The sequence below is a fragment of the Bubalus kerabau genome, chromosome 1 (assembly GCF_029407905.1).
Source record: "Bubalus kerabau isolate K-KA32 ecotype Philippines breed swamp buffalo chromosome 1, PCC_UOA_SB_1v2, whole genome shotgun sequence".
Lineage (NCBI taxonomy): Eukaryota > Metazoa > Chordata > Mammalia > Artiodactyla > Bovidae > Bubalus > Bubalus kerabau.
In genome coordinates, this window is record NC_073624.1 from 126257107 (window position 1) to 126273723 (window position 16617).

The window sequence follows — 16617 nt, forward strand, 5'->3', positions numbered from 1 at the left end:
ATTCCATAGACAGAGGAGCTTGGCAGCCTATAATCCACGGGGTCGCAAAGAGCCAGACACAACTGAGTGACTAACACACTTTCATCTCATTCTTAATGTGATTTAATTCTCTTCTATCCTTATAACAGCATAACTGTGGTTAGTAAATAACTATTCCTTCTCATTCTATACATGTACTTGAAGATATACTTTCATCAAAAAGACAGAACATAAACCATATAATACTTGTTGTTCAATAAGATTTTGATACAGAGAAATGGAAAGGAAAATATCTTTTAAATGCAGATATAATTTCTAACTTTTTCTAAATAAAGCTGTTTAATTGTGGCTCCATTTTGGTTATTTGAGTATCTTCCATTTACACTATATTAGACTAACTAATTCAAAATGCTATTTTAAGGTTTAACCCAACTTTTCATTTAAAATAGCATTTACTTACTCTGTAGTGCCAAGTGATAATCCCTCAAGCATTCAACAAAACATAAGACAGCATCACATGGACTCATCATGTCCACCAAACCCTTCCCTTCCTGGTGCACAACCTGGTGTTTTATTTTGAAGGGAGAAACGAGCAGAGAGGGAGGAGCTTGGCTTGTTACGCTTGGCTGTGGGCTGACAGCTGCTGGTAGCCCCTGTGCAGCCTGAGCCCCTGGTCTGAGCAAAGAACAGTGCTGCACCTGCACTCCCTGTGTTAGGCCCCAGGTGCTCATGGGATTACAGCAGCTGTGCTGTGCCCCATGCATGATGAGGAGAGTGAGAGATGCCCCCCTCCACCAGCAGCCCCCCACATATATGCACCCCTCGGCGGACCCATCTTGATGGTTAGGCTTTGAAAGCTGAACACCGAGATTCTTTTAGCCTCTGGTACCTGATTACAGGCAGAAGGAAAAGCAGATTCTCTAAGTCAGAAGCTCACTATTTGTTCAAACTTAAGAGGAAGATGATTAAAATATTATTAGGTGGATTTGTATATTCTGAGAAAAGAGTGTTTAAAAGCCAGAGAAAACCACAAATCAAAAAACAGAATAAATACTTACAATTCCAGAGTCATGTCTTGGTTTTATTTTATAGAGTGACTTTCCCTTTTTCTGCCTACACACCTCTTCAGCTTCTTTTACTCTGGGTGGGGAGAAAACACATGATATAAACAAAGACTTACAAAGATCACTACAGTCCATCTATAGTAGGTGAGCAAGTATCATGAAGGATTTGATTTATTAGAGAAAAATAATACCACATACACAGGAATGTTACCTGATACTTGATTTAAAAACATAGTAGAGCTAGAGGGGAATTCATCCAGTGGCTTTTAACTTGGAATCAAAGAAGGTCGAATGGAATAGGACACAAGCACATTTATATTTTTAGGCCAACTAAAGGAGTCTTACACACAGGAAAATAAAGAAATATCCCTCATATTCAGGTGAGGTGCTGAGATTGGCTCCATTACATAAAAGGGGATGGAACTACCATATAAATCAGAAGCATTAGTGAAATAAGCAGCATCATATAAGAACTCATATATTTATTTAAAAGGATCTCAGATGCAGTTTCCACATTATGTTTCCCCAGGCTTGGAAATCTATACAATGAATACTTGGGACCATTTTTTCTTTTTTAATTGAGCATCATCAAGCATGGGGACCAGTCATTTGAAAACAGAAAATAGAGACTGAGCAGTAATGTGTGAACACATCCAGGATTTCCTTTTAAACACATGCTCCAAGGAAAACAGTACTGAATTTACCAGAGGAACAGTTAAAAGAGGACATCACTGGAAGGGAGGTTGCACAGCAAGTCTGGCCCTGCTGTCTGATGCTGGGGTAGCATCTGCTCGCTTGGCCCCCTGTGTCCCTCAGGGAGGACAAGGGCTCAAGAACGCAGAACAGTATCACCACTAGGACTGCCCAGAGCTGCTGCAAACATCCAAAAGGCTTCACTTTAAGAGTTCTTTAGAGGCTTCCCTGGTGATCCAGGGGCCACTCCCAATGCAGGGGCCTGGGTTCGATCTCTGGGCAGTGAACTAGACCCCATACACTGCAAGGAAGAGTCTGCAGGCCGAAAGTAAGACCCCACGTGTGGCAACTAAGACCTAGTGCAGCTAAAAAAAAAAAGGCACTAAAAGTTCTTTATAAAATGTTATGAATGACTGCTTCTACTAAGCAAATAGTAAGAAATATGTGTGTTAGTTGCTCAGTTGTGTCCGACTCTTTGTGACTCCATGGACTACAGCCTTCTAAGTTCCTCTGTCCATGGAATTCTCTAGGCAAGAATACTGGAATAGGTTGCCATTCCCTTCTCCAGGGATCTTCTCAACCCAGGGATTGAACCCAGGTCTCCTGCATTGCAGACAGATTCTTTACTGCCTGAGCCACCAGGGAAGCCCAAGAAATATGTAGACTGGAATTCTATTAATAAAAACAGGTGCCATTAGAAAGAAAATAACCTACTAGGTTAATTTATTTTTATTATTGTGATTCTCCTTGGGAATTAAAAATAGAGTACTTCTGGAGAAACTGACAAAGCTGTGATTTATCTTAATAAAAGACTTCTTATGGAGATCTTGAAACCTGTTTCCTGAAAGAAATGAGTTATAAATATATTTCTTAAGCCTGATGGCAAAGCTTCTAATGACAGAATTCATCTCCTATGCAGCTGAATGAATCCCTGTTTTTAAACAACAGAATGAAACAATTCGTTGAGTGCAGCAGCTATGAGGTTACTGTTACAGCTCATAGTAGGCAGGATGGATCAAAGCAACTCTTTTTTTTTTTAACGGTTAGTGAAAATCCAGTAGATCCTCTCTTAAATTTACTTAGAACTCTTTAAGGCATTTTGTAATATTAAAAAAAATATATACTTCACAAGTATTTAGACCACCAAAGCATCTTAATTTTCTTACTATCTTATTTTCTAAGTATCACAGAAAGCCCAGTCTAATACAAACATTTTAAGTTTTACACAGAAAACAAGTGTGGCCATTCCTACAGCAGGAGAACTAGAGAGTGTGGTCAGGATGCCTGAGTCAGCGCAGGGCTGAGGGCCCTGAAACCCAGGCAAGAGTCACAGGTGTGCACAGATGCCAAGGATGTTGCCCCAGCTCAGGATTCAGGGCAGTTGTGCCCCGAGGGCTTTCTAAGAGAAATCTTAGTTTTCCGTACTTCCCTTAGAAGTGGAAATGGGGCTGAGAGCAAGGACTCTGTACGGAATAACCTGGGAGTGCTTCAGGGGACCCTGTTGCCCTAGGACTCCCCACCGAGGCCAGAGCTTCCTCCACCCTACTGGTTCAGGCTCTGGATATGAACGTGACCGATGGGGCAAGTGGTTCCTGTGTCCCCAGACTCTTGGCTGTGCACACGGCTGAGCTAGGAGCTGGGCCCTGGGCACCAGACAGCTGAGAGGATTCTCAAAGTCAGGTGCAGAGGAATTTTGGAAAAGCAGCTTCTGGGCCAGGTGGCTCTGTTCCAGGTCAGTCCCCCAGGATGTGCTTGCTTGGAAGCAGGAGATGTGGGCAGCTTTGCGAGCAGACCTATCTATCCTAAGCCTCCTAGCAAATGCTGCTCCCAAATGCCAGTTCTCTTTCAACAAAACTCTGACAAGACTTTCCCCCCACACTTTAGGCAGGAAAAAAGAACGTGTCCTTGGAGGTGAGCTGGCAGAAGTAAGAGGAAAAATACTGAAGGAAGTGGGGATGGAGAGGCCCCAGTCCCCTCTTACTCAGGCCTTCCTTAAAAAACTGGAAATAGAACTGCCTTATGACCCAGCAATCCCACTGCTGGGCATACACACTGAGGAAACCAGAAGGGAAAGAGACACATGTACCCCAATGTTCATCACAACACTGTTTATAATAGCCAGGATATGGAAGCAACCTAGATGTCCATCAGCAGATGAATGGATAAGAAAGCTGTGGTACATATACACAATGGAGTATTACTCAGCCATTAAAAAGAATACATTTGAATCAGTTCTAATGAGGTGGATGAAACTGGAGCCGATTATACAGAGTGAAGTAAGCCAGAAAGGAAAACACCAATACTGTATACTGATGCATATATATGGGATTTAGAAACGTGGTAATGATAACCATATATGCAAGATAGCAAAAGAGACACATGTATCGAACAGTCTTTTGGACTCTGTTGGTGGGATGATTTGGGAGATGGTATCGAAATATGTATATTATCATATGTGAAATGGATTGCCAGTCCTGGTTTGATGCATGAGACAGGGTGCTTGGGGCTGGTGCACTGGGATGACCCAGAGGGATGGGAAGGAGAGGGAGGTGGGAGGGGGGTTCAGGATGGGGAACACATGTACACCTGTGGCAGATTGATGTTAATGTATGGCAAAACCACTACAATATTGTAAAGTAATTAACCTCCAATTGAAATAAATTTATATTAAAAAAAAAGTGCTTGCTTTTCTCATGGCTTTTGTAGTGTCATTGTTCAGTCACTCGGTCATCCCCGACTCTTTGTGACCCCATGGACTACAGCAAGTCAGGCTTCCCTGTTCTTTACCATCTCCCAGAGGTCGCTCAAATTCATGTCCATTGAGTCAGGGATGCCATCCAGCTATCTCATCCTCTGTCATCTCCTTCTCCTTCTGCCTTCAGTCTTCCCCAGTATCAAGGTCCCTTCCAATGAGTCAGCTCTTCTCATTAGGTAGCCAAAGTATTGGAGCTTCATCTTCAACATCAGTCCTTCCAATGAATATTCAGGGTTGATTTCCTTTAGGATTGACTGGTTTGATCTTGTGTCTAAGGGACTCTTAAGAGTCTTCTCTAGCACCACAGTTTGAAAGCATTAATTCTTCCATGCTCAGCCTTCTTTATGGTCCAACTCTTACATCCATACATGACTACTGGAAAAACCATAGCTTTGACTATACAGACTTTTGTCGGCAAAGTGATATCTATGCTTTTTAATATACTGCCTAGGTTTGTCATAGCTTTTCTTCCAGTGAGCAAGCGTCTTTTAATTTCATGGCTGCAGTCACCATCTGCATTGATTTTGGAGCCCAAGAAAATTGGAATTCTCCAGGCAAGAATACTGGAGTGAGTAGCCACTCCCTTCTCCAGGGGATCTTCCCGACCCAGGGATGGAACCCAGGTCTCCTTCATTGCATGTAGATTCTTTACTGTCTGAGGCACCAGGGAAGCCCCCAATGACTATTAGACATAGACACAGACTATAGACTATTACACTATAGACATAGAGAGTTTATCACGTTTCCTCCCGTGACACTCAAAAGAGAGTACAGCAGAGCTATTTGTACCACAATGGTTTGGAATTCTGTGCGAGAAAGATGTGGGCAATACAAGGCAGGAGTGCATCTAGGAAATATACATATTAAGGGAGAACAAAACCACAGTTTTTTCCTCTACTGGATTATTCCTTTCAGGCTAAAAATATGCTGTTGATTCCTCCATAAAAAAAAAAAAAATAAATCCTTCACTCCTTCCCACTCCAGCAAGACTTTCTTTCTCTGCTGACCTCCGAGTGTACTGGCTCCTCCAGAAAGCCACCCATTATCCTCTTCTACGCCCATCTAACCAGGTGTCTGTCACTGACTACCTAATGATGCCTGTCCTTGTGAAGACATCGATTCCTCCAGCTCCTGCAAGCACCACAGCACGTCACATGGCTCTGGCTTACCCCCTTCTTCTGGAGCCTCTTCCACATGGTCCACCAGGCTCCACGATCTGGCCCAGTACCCCTCTGTGCAGTCATCTTCCACCTCTTTCTTCCTGCTCACTCTGTTCAGGATGCTCACTGCATCTGCCTCCCTCAGGCTTTGCACTTGCCACTCTCCCTGGCTAGAATGTTCTATCTCCATCAGTTCAGTTCAGTCGCTCAGTCGTGTCCGACTCTTTGCGACCCCATGAACTGCAGCACGCCAGGCCTCCCTGTCCATCACCAGCTCCCGGAGTTCACTCAAACTCATGTCCATCAAGTCAGTGATGCCATCCAGCCATCTCATCCTCTGTCGTCCCTTTCTCCTCCTGCCCCCAATCCCTCCTAGCGTCAGAGTCTTTTCCAATGAGTCAACTCGTCGCATGAGGTGGCCAAAGTATTGGAGTTTCGGCTTTAGCATCAGTCCCTCCAATGAACACGCAGGACTGATCTCCTTTAGAATGGACTGGTTGGCTCTCCTTGCAGTCCAAGGGACTCTCAAGAGTCTTCTCCAACACCACAGTTCAAAAGCATCAATTCTTCAGTGCTCAGCCTTCTTCACAGTCCAACTCTCACATCCATACATGACCACTGGAAAAACCATAGCCTTGACAAGACGGACCTTTGTTGGCAAAGTAATGTCTCTGCTTTTGAATATGCTATCTAGGTTGGTCATAACTTTCCTTCCAAGGAGTAAGCGTCTTTTAATTTCATGACTGCAATGACCATCTACAGTGATTTTGGAGCCCCCCAAAAATAAAGTTTGCCACTGTTTCCACTGTACCCCTGCTTTATTCCTTCACTTCCTTTAAGTCCCTGCTTACCCATCACTTCTCACAGAACACTGTCTGACAGGCCCACATATACTGCTGTACCTCCTTCAACTCTCTCTTCCCTTTGCCCTGAGCCCCCAAAGGATAGGGCAGGCCTCTTTCCTCCCTGAGCACTAACACAGGACAGCTTCATTCCCCTCTGAGCCTTAGTTTCATGTTGTCAAGTGTAACCTCTGGACAACACGATGGCTCATGCTGGGAGAGTGCCACCTGCCCTTTGAGTAAATGCAGAGTGGCCAGGGCTTGGTGGGGGAGTGGGGGAGAAAGCTGGTGGATTATCCAGAGAATGTCAACATTGCTCAGTAAGATAAAATGGCAGATGAAACTGATTAAAGTTTTCAAACTTAGAAAGATACTCAAAGTATCAGGGATCCTGGGTGTTTTATTACTGATTTTAATAAACGAACAAACAAAACACCCAGAAGCAAAATAATCAAAATAGAATGAAATAAAGTGCTCATGGGCTTCACATAAGACAACATTCAGAAAGAGCAAGCATGAGTTGGTGCAGTCACCATGGTGAACAGTATGGAGATTCCTCAGAAAAACAGAGGTACCAGAAGATCCAGCAATCCCGCTCCTGGGCATAGATTCAGAGAAAACTGTAATTCAAAAAGATACGTGCACCCCAATGTGCACCCAAACAGCAGCACTACTTACAGTAGTCAAGACATGGAAACAACCTAAATGCCCACAGACAGATGAATGGGGAAAGAAGATGTGGTACATATATATTCAATACAAGGGAGTTTTACCATTCTCTAGGTCCATCTAGGAACATGGATGGGTGAATCCAGGGATGGGTGAATCCATACTAAGTGAAGTAAGTCAAATGGAGAAAGACAAATATCATATGATATCACTTATATGTGGAATCTAAAATAAGACTGAAATGAACTTATATATGAAACAGAAATAGAGTTACACAGAGAACAGACTTGTGGTTGCCAAGGAGGGGGCTGGAGGAGAGATGAAGTGGGAGGTTGGGACTAGCAGATGCAAACTATTATATATAGAATGGAAAAACAACAAGGTCCTAGTGTATAGCACAGAGAACTGTATAGCACTGAGAATATATATCTCAGGATATATATTCAATATCCTGAGATAAATCATAATGGATATATGTATGACTGAATTACTTTGCTGTACAGCAGAAATTAGTACATTATAAATCAGCTATACTTCAATTAAAAATTTAAAAATTAAAAAAGAGGAAGCAGACAAAAGCATCTGAATTTGAGTTGGATATGGAATTATAATATGCAGATAAGAAATATTATGCAGGATAATAACTTTGATGATGGTGATGACAACCATGGTGCTGATGATCTGAAGGTCCTTTTCAGGAGGAACAAATTATAAACAAGAGCTTTCCACAGAAACTAAGGAGCCTAGACTGGAGGACACTTATTTGCCACGATGGCTGTTCATCTGGACGGCTGAATAGACTAGAAATGCCCTTGTCCAAGGCCGTGCTGCGCTCCCACGGCCAGTTCCACAGCACCAGGATGGCCCGTCCTCACTGAGGGCCCGCTGGCTAGGAAGCACCATGTACAAGGTCTGTCCTTGCCTCAAGAAATGTCTGCTTTCTTCACAAGGGCTCAGACTTCCTCTCCTGACCTAGCAGTTGCCCATGGTTCACGTTTCTAAGCCTGTTTAAGATAAGTAGAAGCAAAGATCTTGAGCAGCGACTTGGTGAGGGGCCCATGGGGAGGGGTCCTAAGTGAAGATTCAGAGGCCAGGCAAGGGCCCAGTGGGAGGTAGATGGGGACATTCTGGTGAGAGGGTGGAGGCCCAACAAAACAGAAGGGAGAGATGGGGCTTTACCCCAGGGCAAAGGTGAACACATTTCTTTCCCCTTTTATTTATTTTAACCATTATCATAGACACTCTTTTTTCCTAAGGATTTATCTCTTCTCCATTAGAACTACAGATTGAGAAAACTTGGACAATCTGACTCCTCTCAGGATATTAGATCTGAAAAAAGTGTATTTGGAATACATGAGTCATTTCAGATCACATATACACATATTACCTATTTTGTGAGTGTGTGTGTGTGTTTTAACATGACTTAAGGTTTCCTGCAAGAACAGATAAGAAAGCCTTCTTCAGAAATCAATGCAAAGAAATACAGCAAAACAACAGAATGGGAAAGACCAGAGATCTCTTCAAGAAAATCAGAGATACCAAGGGAACATTTCATGCAAAGATGGGCTCAATAAAGGACAGAAATGGTATGGACCTAACAGAAGCAGAAGATATTAAGAAGAGGTGGCAAGAATACACAGAAGAACTGTACAAACAAGAGCTTCATGACCAAGATAATCATGATGGTGTGATCACTCACCTAGAGCCAGACATCCTGGAATGTGAAGTCAAGTGGGCCTTAGAAAGCATCACTATGAACAAAGCTAGTGGAGGTGATGGAATTCCAGTTGAGCTATTTGAAATCCTGAAAGATGATGCTGTGAAAGTGCTGCACTCACTATGCCAGCAAATTTGGAAAACTCAGCAGGGGCCACAGGACTGGAAAAGGTCAGTTTTCATTCCAATCCCAAAGAAAGGCAATGCCAAAGAATGCTCGAACTACCGCACAATTGCACTCATCTCACACGCTAGTAAAGTAATGCTCAAAATTCTCCAGGCCAGGCTTCAGCAATACATGAACTGTGAACTTCCAGATGTTCAAGCTGGTTTTAGAAAAGGCAGAGGAACCAGAGATTTAATTGCCAGCATCCGCTGGATCATGGAAAAAGCAAGAGAGTTCCAGAAAAACATCTATTTCTGCTTTATTGACTATGCCAAAGCCTTTGAGTGTGTGGATCATGATAAACTGTGGAAAATTCTGAAAGATGGGAATGCCAGACCACCTGACCTGCCTCTTGAGAAACCCATATGCAGGTCAAGAAGCAAGAGTTAGAATTGGACATGGAACAACAGACTGGTTCCAAATAGGAAAAGGAGTATGTCAAGGCTGTATATTGTCACCCTGCTTATTTAACTTATATGCAGAGTACATTATGAGAAATGCTGGGCTCGAAGAAGTACAAGCTGGAATCAAGATTGCTGGGAGAAATATCAATAACCTCAGATATGCAGATGACACCACCCTTATGGCAGAAAGTGAAGAGGAACTAAAAAGCCTCTTGATGAAAGTGAAAAGAGAGTGAAAAAGTTGGCTTAAAGCTCAACATTCAGAAAACGAAGATCATGGCATCTGGTCCCATCACTTCATGGGAAATAGATGGGGAAACAGTGGAAACAGTGTCAGACTTTATTTTTTGGGGCTCCAAAATCACTGCAGATGATGACTGAAGCCATGAAATTAAAAGACGCTTACTCCTTGGAAGGAAAGTTTTGACCAACCTAGACAGCATATTAAAAAGCAGAGACATTACTTTGCCAACAAAGGTCTGTCTAGTCAAGGCTATGGTTTTTCCAGTGTTCATGTATGGATGTGCGAGTTGGACTGTGAAGAAAGCTGAGCACCGAAGAACTGATGCTTTTGAACTGTCGTGTTGGAGAAGACTCTTGAAAGTCCCTTGGATTGCAAGGAGATCCAACCAGTCCATTCTAAAGGAGATCGGTCCTTGGTGTTCTTTGGAAGGAATGATGCTAAAGCTGAAACTCCAGTACTTTGGCCGCCTCATGCGAAGAGTTGACTCATTGGAAAAGACTCTTATGCTGGGAGGGACTGGGGGCAGGAGAAGGGGACGACAGAGGATGAGATGGCTGGATGGCATCACCGACTTGATGGATGTGAGTTTGAGTGAACTCCGGGAGTTGGTGATGGACAGGAAGGCCTGGCATGCTTTGATTCATGGGATCGCAAAAAGTCGGACACGACTGATTGACTGAAGTGAAGATTTCCTGAATCTAAAGTTTATACAGAGAAATACTGCTCATTTCATCACTACAGAGTCATTATTTAAATAGATGGAGATCTTTTAAATTTTGGAACGAACTCTGCTACTTGTTTTCCTACAAATTTGCACCAGCGGATTTATCTCTAAAATTTTGATTTAGCTCATTTAGTCATATTAGTAGTTGAAAGACTTGGTTTCCTTGAATGTATCTCCTGAGCACAGGGGAAATGGCCAGGACGATTTCAAAACTGTGACCAGCCTGAACAGATTGCTGAGGACAGGTGGGATGTTCAATTGTAGTCCACGATTAGGCCTAGTGGCTAATGTGAGAAATTCTATTTACTTGTTTTTTTTAAAAAATGGCTTTACTAAGATATCATTAACATATGATTAAATTTCCACTTAAAGTGGACTGAACAGGGAGTTCCCTGGTAGTCTAGTGGTTAGGACTCAGCGGTGCCACTGCTGAGGGATGGGCAAGGATGAGGGGACTAAGACCCCACAAGTCACATGATATGGCCCAAAACACAAATAAATAACAAAACAAAACAAACAACAGAAAAACCCATACCCCGCACCCCACAAGGCTGTGTAGCTGTCTATTCTTAGAACATTCCACCCACCAAAGGAACCTTGTCAGAGGTCAATTCCCATTCCTTTCTGCCCCTAGCCCTCAACAAGGGCTAATCTACTTCCAGATCCTATATAAATACTTGCCAATTTGGGGTGTTTCATATAAATCAAATCGCACCATATAGTCTTCTTCTGTGACCATCTTCTTTCGCTTAGCACAGCATTTTGAAGGCTTTCCCATGTTACAGCACATATCAGTGCTTCATGTCTTTGCATCGCTGAGTGCTATTCCATTGTAAGGATGTGCTGTGTTTTGTCTATCCACTCATCTGTGGATGGACATTTGAGTTTGTTTCCAGTGTTCAGATGTTGCAAGTAACACTGCTGTGTGTCCTTGTCCTCGGATCCCAGGAGGGAGCTGTGGACCTCATGGCAGCTCTAGGCTGACCTTTTAAAAAATATTTTGGCCATGTCCTTCCAGGATGTGAGAGTCACAGACATTCAAAATTGAGGTTGATGTCTTATAACAGTTGCTTCTTAAGCGTTAATCAGACTTTCGCAGGAAAACCAGTGAGTCAACTGCTCTTTGTCGAATAGAATGGCCAGCATGGCTGGGTCTACTGCTGCCAGCAGCCTCACATCTGTTGTAGAGACTAACGCCTGCGACTTGGACACGCTCCTGCCCACCCCCTTCTCTCACACCTAGCTTCTGAGTACCCATTACTGACCCCATGGTCCCAAACTTTTTAAAATTTATTTTTAATTGGAGGATAATTGCTTTACAATGTTGTGTTGGTTTCTGCCATACAACAGTGTCAATCAGCTATAAGCATACACGTGTCCCCTCCCTTTTGAACTTCTCCCCCACCCCCTACTCCATCCCACCTCTCTAGGTTGTCACAGAGCACTGGATTGAGCTCCCTGTGTTATACACCAACTTCCCACTAGCTATCTATTTTACATATGATTTACATACATATGTTTCAATGCTACTCTCTCAGCGCTTTCCATTTCTCTCAGCTCCCCACTGCTCCTCCACGTCTGAGTGTGCAGTGCTAAGCAGACAGAAAGAAGGATGTTTGGCCAGTGGGCTCCTCTGCTTGGAGGGCTCAGAGCCAGTCAGGAAGATGTCACAAGGGGTGACTGGTGGGGCCCCTGAATTCTTACAGTTTTCACTACCTAAAAAATCTAGGCTCCAGTGAAGTCCACAAAAACCTAAGAATTTAGTTTTAGACAAATCTGGCCCTCCTCTTCCCACAGGTTATAACCATCACATTGAGAGGCTCCTACAGAAATTGAAAATGACTCCCCAAATAATAGCTTGCTGGTAAAGGAATAGCTTACTTTAGGAATTATTTTCAGTTCACTGTTGTTTAGTCACTAAGTCACGTCCAATTCTTTTGTGACCCCATGGACTGTAGACTGCCAGGCTCCTCTACCCTGGGATTTCCCAGACACTGATGCTGGATTGGGTTGCCATGTCCTCCTCCAGGGTATCTTCCCAACCCAGGGACTGAAACTGTGTCTCCTTCATTGACAGGGGGGCTCTTTACTACTGAGCCGCCAAGGAAGCCCATTTTCAGCTCTTATAAACTCCATAATATTATTTCTAATGAGTAATTTTTAAATATCTTTACTCCATGAACCATACTTTGACCCCAATATGTTTTACTACAAACTTTGCTAATACATCAAAAAAACTTTTTATCAAATGCTGAAGAGAAATTAATAATTGCTCAGATACCTTCATAAGTCTCTACAAACTCACCAGAAATGTTTAAATCCTTTTTCAAAGCAAAAAATGTCTGTGGACAAGATATTTCTTGACACTTGGCCCCGACTATCTGTTAGAAGCTCGAACCAGAACCTTTCAGGGTGAGTTTTTTCCATTTTTGAACATGAGGCTTTGAGAAAGGATTTTCCCCAAATTTAAAAACATCTCTCGAAACATGATAAGATAAAGAAGCAAGTGCAGTGACTTTTTTCCATCTAACCTTTGCCTTAGAGTTTTACATCATTTTTGGAGAATTAAGTTTTAGAAAATAATTTTTCTGATATCCACAGTCTCAGATCTTTTCTTCAGTTCAGTTCAGTCGCTCAGTCGTGTCCGACTCTTTGCGACCCCATGAATCGCAGCACGCCAGGCCTCCCTGTCCATCACCATCTCCTGGAGTTCACCCAGACTCACATCCATCGAGTCAGTGATGCCATCCAGCCATCTCATCCTCTGTCGTCCCCTTCTCCTCCTGCCCCCAGTCCCTCCCAGCATCAGAGTCTTTTCCAATGAGTCAACTCTTCGCATGAGGTGGCCAAAGTACTGGAGTTTCAGCTTTAGCATCATTCCTTCCAAAGAAATCCCAGGGCTGATCTCCTTCAGAATGGACTGGTTGGATCTCCTTGCAGTCCAAGGGACTCTCAAGAGTCTTCTCCAACACCATATTTCAAAAGCATCAATTCTTTGGCACTCAGCCTTCTTCACAGTCCAACTCTCACATCCATACATGACCACAGGAAAAGCCATAGCCTTGACTAGACGGACCTTTGTTGGCAAAGTAATGTCTCTGCTTTTGAATATGCTATCTAAGTTGGTCATAACTTTGCTTCCAAGGAGTAAGTGTCTTTTAATTTTATGGCTGCAGTCACCATCTGCAGTGATCTTGGAGCCCAAAAAAACAAAGTCTGACACTGTTTCCACTGTTTCCCCATCCACGTCCCAGGAAGCGATGGGACCAGATGCCATGATCTTCGTTTTCTGAATGTTGAGCTTTAAGCCAACTTTTTCACTCTCCACTTTCACTTTTATCAAGAGGCTTTTGAGTTCCTCTTCACTTTTTGCCATAAGGGTGGTGTCATCTGCATATCTGAGGTTATTGATATTTCTCCCAGCAATCTTGATTCCAGCTTGTGCTTCTTCCAGTCCAGCGTTTCTCATGATATACTCTGCATATAAGTTAAATAAGCAGGGTGACAATATACAGCCTTGACATACTCCTTTTCCTATTTGGAACCAGCCTGTTGTTCCATGTCCAGTTCTAACTGTTGCTTCCAAATGATAGGATACTGAAAGAGGAAATCCCCAGGTCAGTAGGTGCCCAATATGCTACTGGAGATCAGTGGAGAAATAACTCCAGAAAGAATGAATGAATGGAGCCAAAGCAAAAACAATACACAGCTGTGGATGTGACTGGTGATAGAAATAAGATTCAATGTTGTAAAGAGCAATATTGCATAGGAACCTGGAATGTCAGGTTCATGAATCAAGGCAAATTGGAAGTGGTCAAACAAGAGATGGCAAGAGTGAATGTCGACATTCTAGGAATCAGTGAACTAAAATGGACTGGAATGGGTGAATTTAACTCAGATGACCATTATATCTACTACTGTGGGCAGGAATCCCTCAGAAGAAATGGAGTAGCCATGATGGTCAACAAAAGAGTCCAAAATGCAGTACTTGGGTGCAATCTCAAAAACGACAGAATGATCTCAGTTCATTTCCAAGGCAAACCATTCAATATCACAGTAATCCAAGTCTATGCCCCAACCAGTAACGCTGAAGGAGATGAAGTTGAATGGTTCTGTGAAGACCTACAAGACCTTTTAGAACTAACACCCAAAAATGATGTCCTTTTCATTATAGGGGACTGGAATGCAAAAGTAGGAAGTCAAGAAACACCTGGAGTAATGGGCAAATTTGGCCTTGGAGTACGGAATGAAGCAGGGCAAAGGCTAAAAGAGTTTTGCCAAGAAAATGCACTGATCATAACAAACACCCTCTTCCAACAACACAAGAGAAGACTCTACACATGGACATCACCAGATGGTCAACACTGAAATCAGATTGATTATATTCTCTGCAGCCAAAGATGGAGAAGCTCTATACAGTCAGCAAAAACAAGACCAGGAGCTGACTGTGGCTCAGACCATGAACTCCTTATTGCCAAATTCAGAATTAAATTGAAGAAAGTAGGGAAAACCACTAGACCATACAGGTATGACATAAATCAAATCCCTTATGATTATACAGTAGAAGTGAGAAATAGATTTAAGGGCCTAGATCTGATAGATAGAGTGCCTGATGAACTATGGAATGAGGTTCGTGACACTGTACAGGAGACAGGGATCAAGATCATCCCCATGGCAAAGAAATGCAAAAAAGCAAAATGGCTGTCTGGGGAGGCCTTACAAATAGCTGTGAAAAGAAGAGAAGCGAAAAGCAAAGGAGCAAAGGAAAGATATAAGCATCTGAATGCAGAGTTCCAAAGAATAGCAAGAAGAGATAAGAAAGCCTTCTTCAGCTATCAATGCAGATCTTTTCTTAGCTATGGCTTTTTGTAAATCATTTTAGGAGAAAGAAAGGGGGAAGTTTGCTTTCCTGATCTCTAAAATCTGGTTAACATAAGCTTGTCATGATGCAGCTGAGACTTAGACTTTTCTGAAATTGTTCCAGTCAGGAACTCAAGATAACGTGTGTGCAGAGGGTCCACTTCCTGTCACCTCTTGCTGCCTCTCCTGGTCCACAGCATCACACCTTTCACCTGGGCCACCTCAGTTACTCCAAACTCGTTTCTCAATACCATGGTCCCCCATCTCCTACACACTTGGCCCAACTGTCTCTTCTGTGCATGAATCACATCAGGTCATTCCCTTTCAAAAGCCCTGCGAGAACTTTTACTGTACCCACGATAGAAGTCAGTCTGTTTGCATGACTGCAAGGGCCTGAATGGTCAGGCCCCTGCCTGTTCCCTCAGATTCATCTCATGACCTGGAGAGCAGTCAGTCTTTTCTGTCAGGCTCCGTGACCTTCCCACACTTCTGCCAGCCAGGCTCACCATCCTGCCCCTCACCAGCCTCAAGTTCCTTGGGTGTTAGCATAAATGTTGCCTCTTCAGAAAGGCCTCCTCTGACCACATTTTCTAAATGAAACTCTTCTGCTTTTCATTCTGCAAAATTGGTTCACTCTTTACTTTTCTCATAGTGCTAATTTCAACCTATAATTTAAAAATGTGTGTGTTCACTTTTTTATTGTCTGCCTCTCTCACTAGAGGGTAAGATACTCATGGCCAGGAAATTTGCCAAGCACACAGTAGGATGTAAATATTTGCTGAATTAATAAATTCATGTATTTAATTGCCTATTATATCTTAATACATATGAATTACTCCTTTAATTAGTGTATGTCATATTCCTTACACATTCCCAGGCTCCATTGGCCACTGTTCTGTCTTGTCATTTTCCAGCCAAGGCGTCTGCTACAGGGATCAGAACTAGGAGGAAGGTTTCGTTATGGGTCGTTTCTCTAGAAACTGATGCCTGAATTAAAGGGGTAAGTGGTTGGCCAACTTCACGTACTGCTCCATATGACAGTGCTGAGTGGAGGGCCAAGAGGCAGCTCCACTTAGGTGTCCAACGAACACATGATTACACAACAATAAGTCTGTCTCTTTAGCTCGTTTATTTTTCATTGCTTTGAAAATGGTTGCTTCCTTCTACTCAGATGACATCCCATTTCAATCTGAACGCACAGCTCATACGCATACAAATGATGGAAAAAGGAATGTTAGCACTGTACGAGGCACCTTCAGTTTAATGTGCGATATCCTAAGGCGGGGAACACAGACACTTTTGCTCCAACCACAGACCCGTGGGGCTGAGACCAGATCCGAC

The 16617-nt window shown here is 43.0% G+C and overlaps 1 protein-coding gene across 1 annotated transcript in view; it reads right to left on the reverse strand.

Moving 5' to 3' along the window:
- Nucleotides 1–16617, reverse strand: part of FMN2 (formin 2) — a 373106-nt gene that overhangs the window by 1961 nt on the left and 354528 nt on the right. Inside the window, exon 17 of the mRNA XM_055587923.1 lies at nt 1038–1119. Within this exon, the coding sequence (XP_055443898.1) occupies nt 1038–1119 (82 nt within the window). The remainder of the gene's footprint in view (nt 1–1037; nt 1120–16617) is intronic.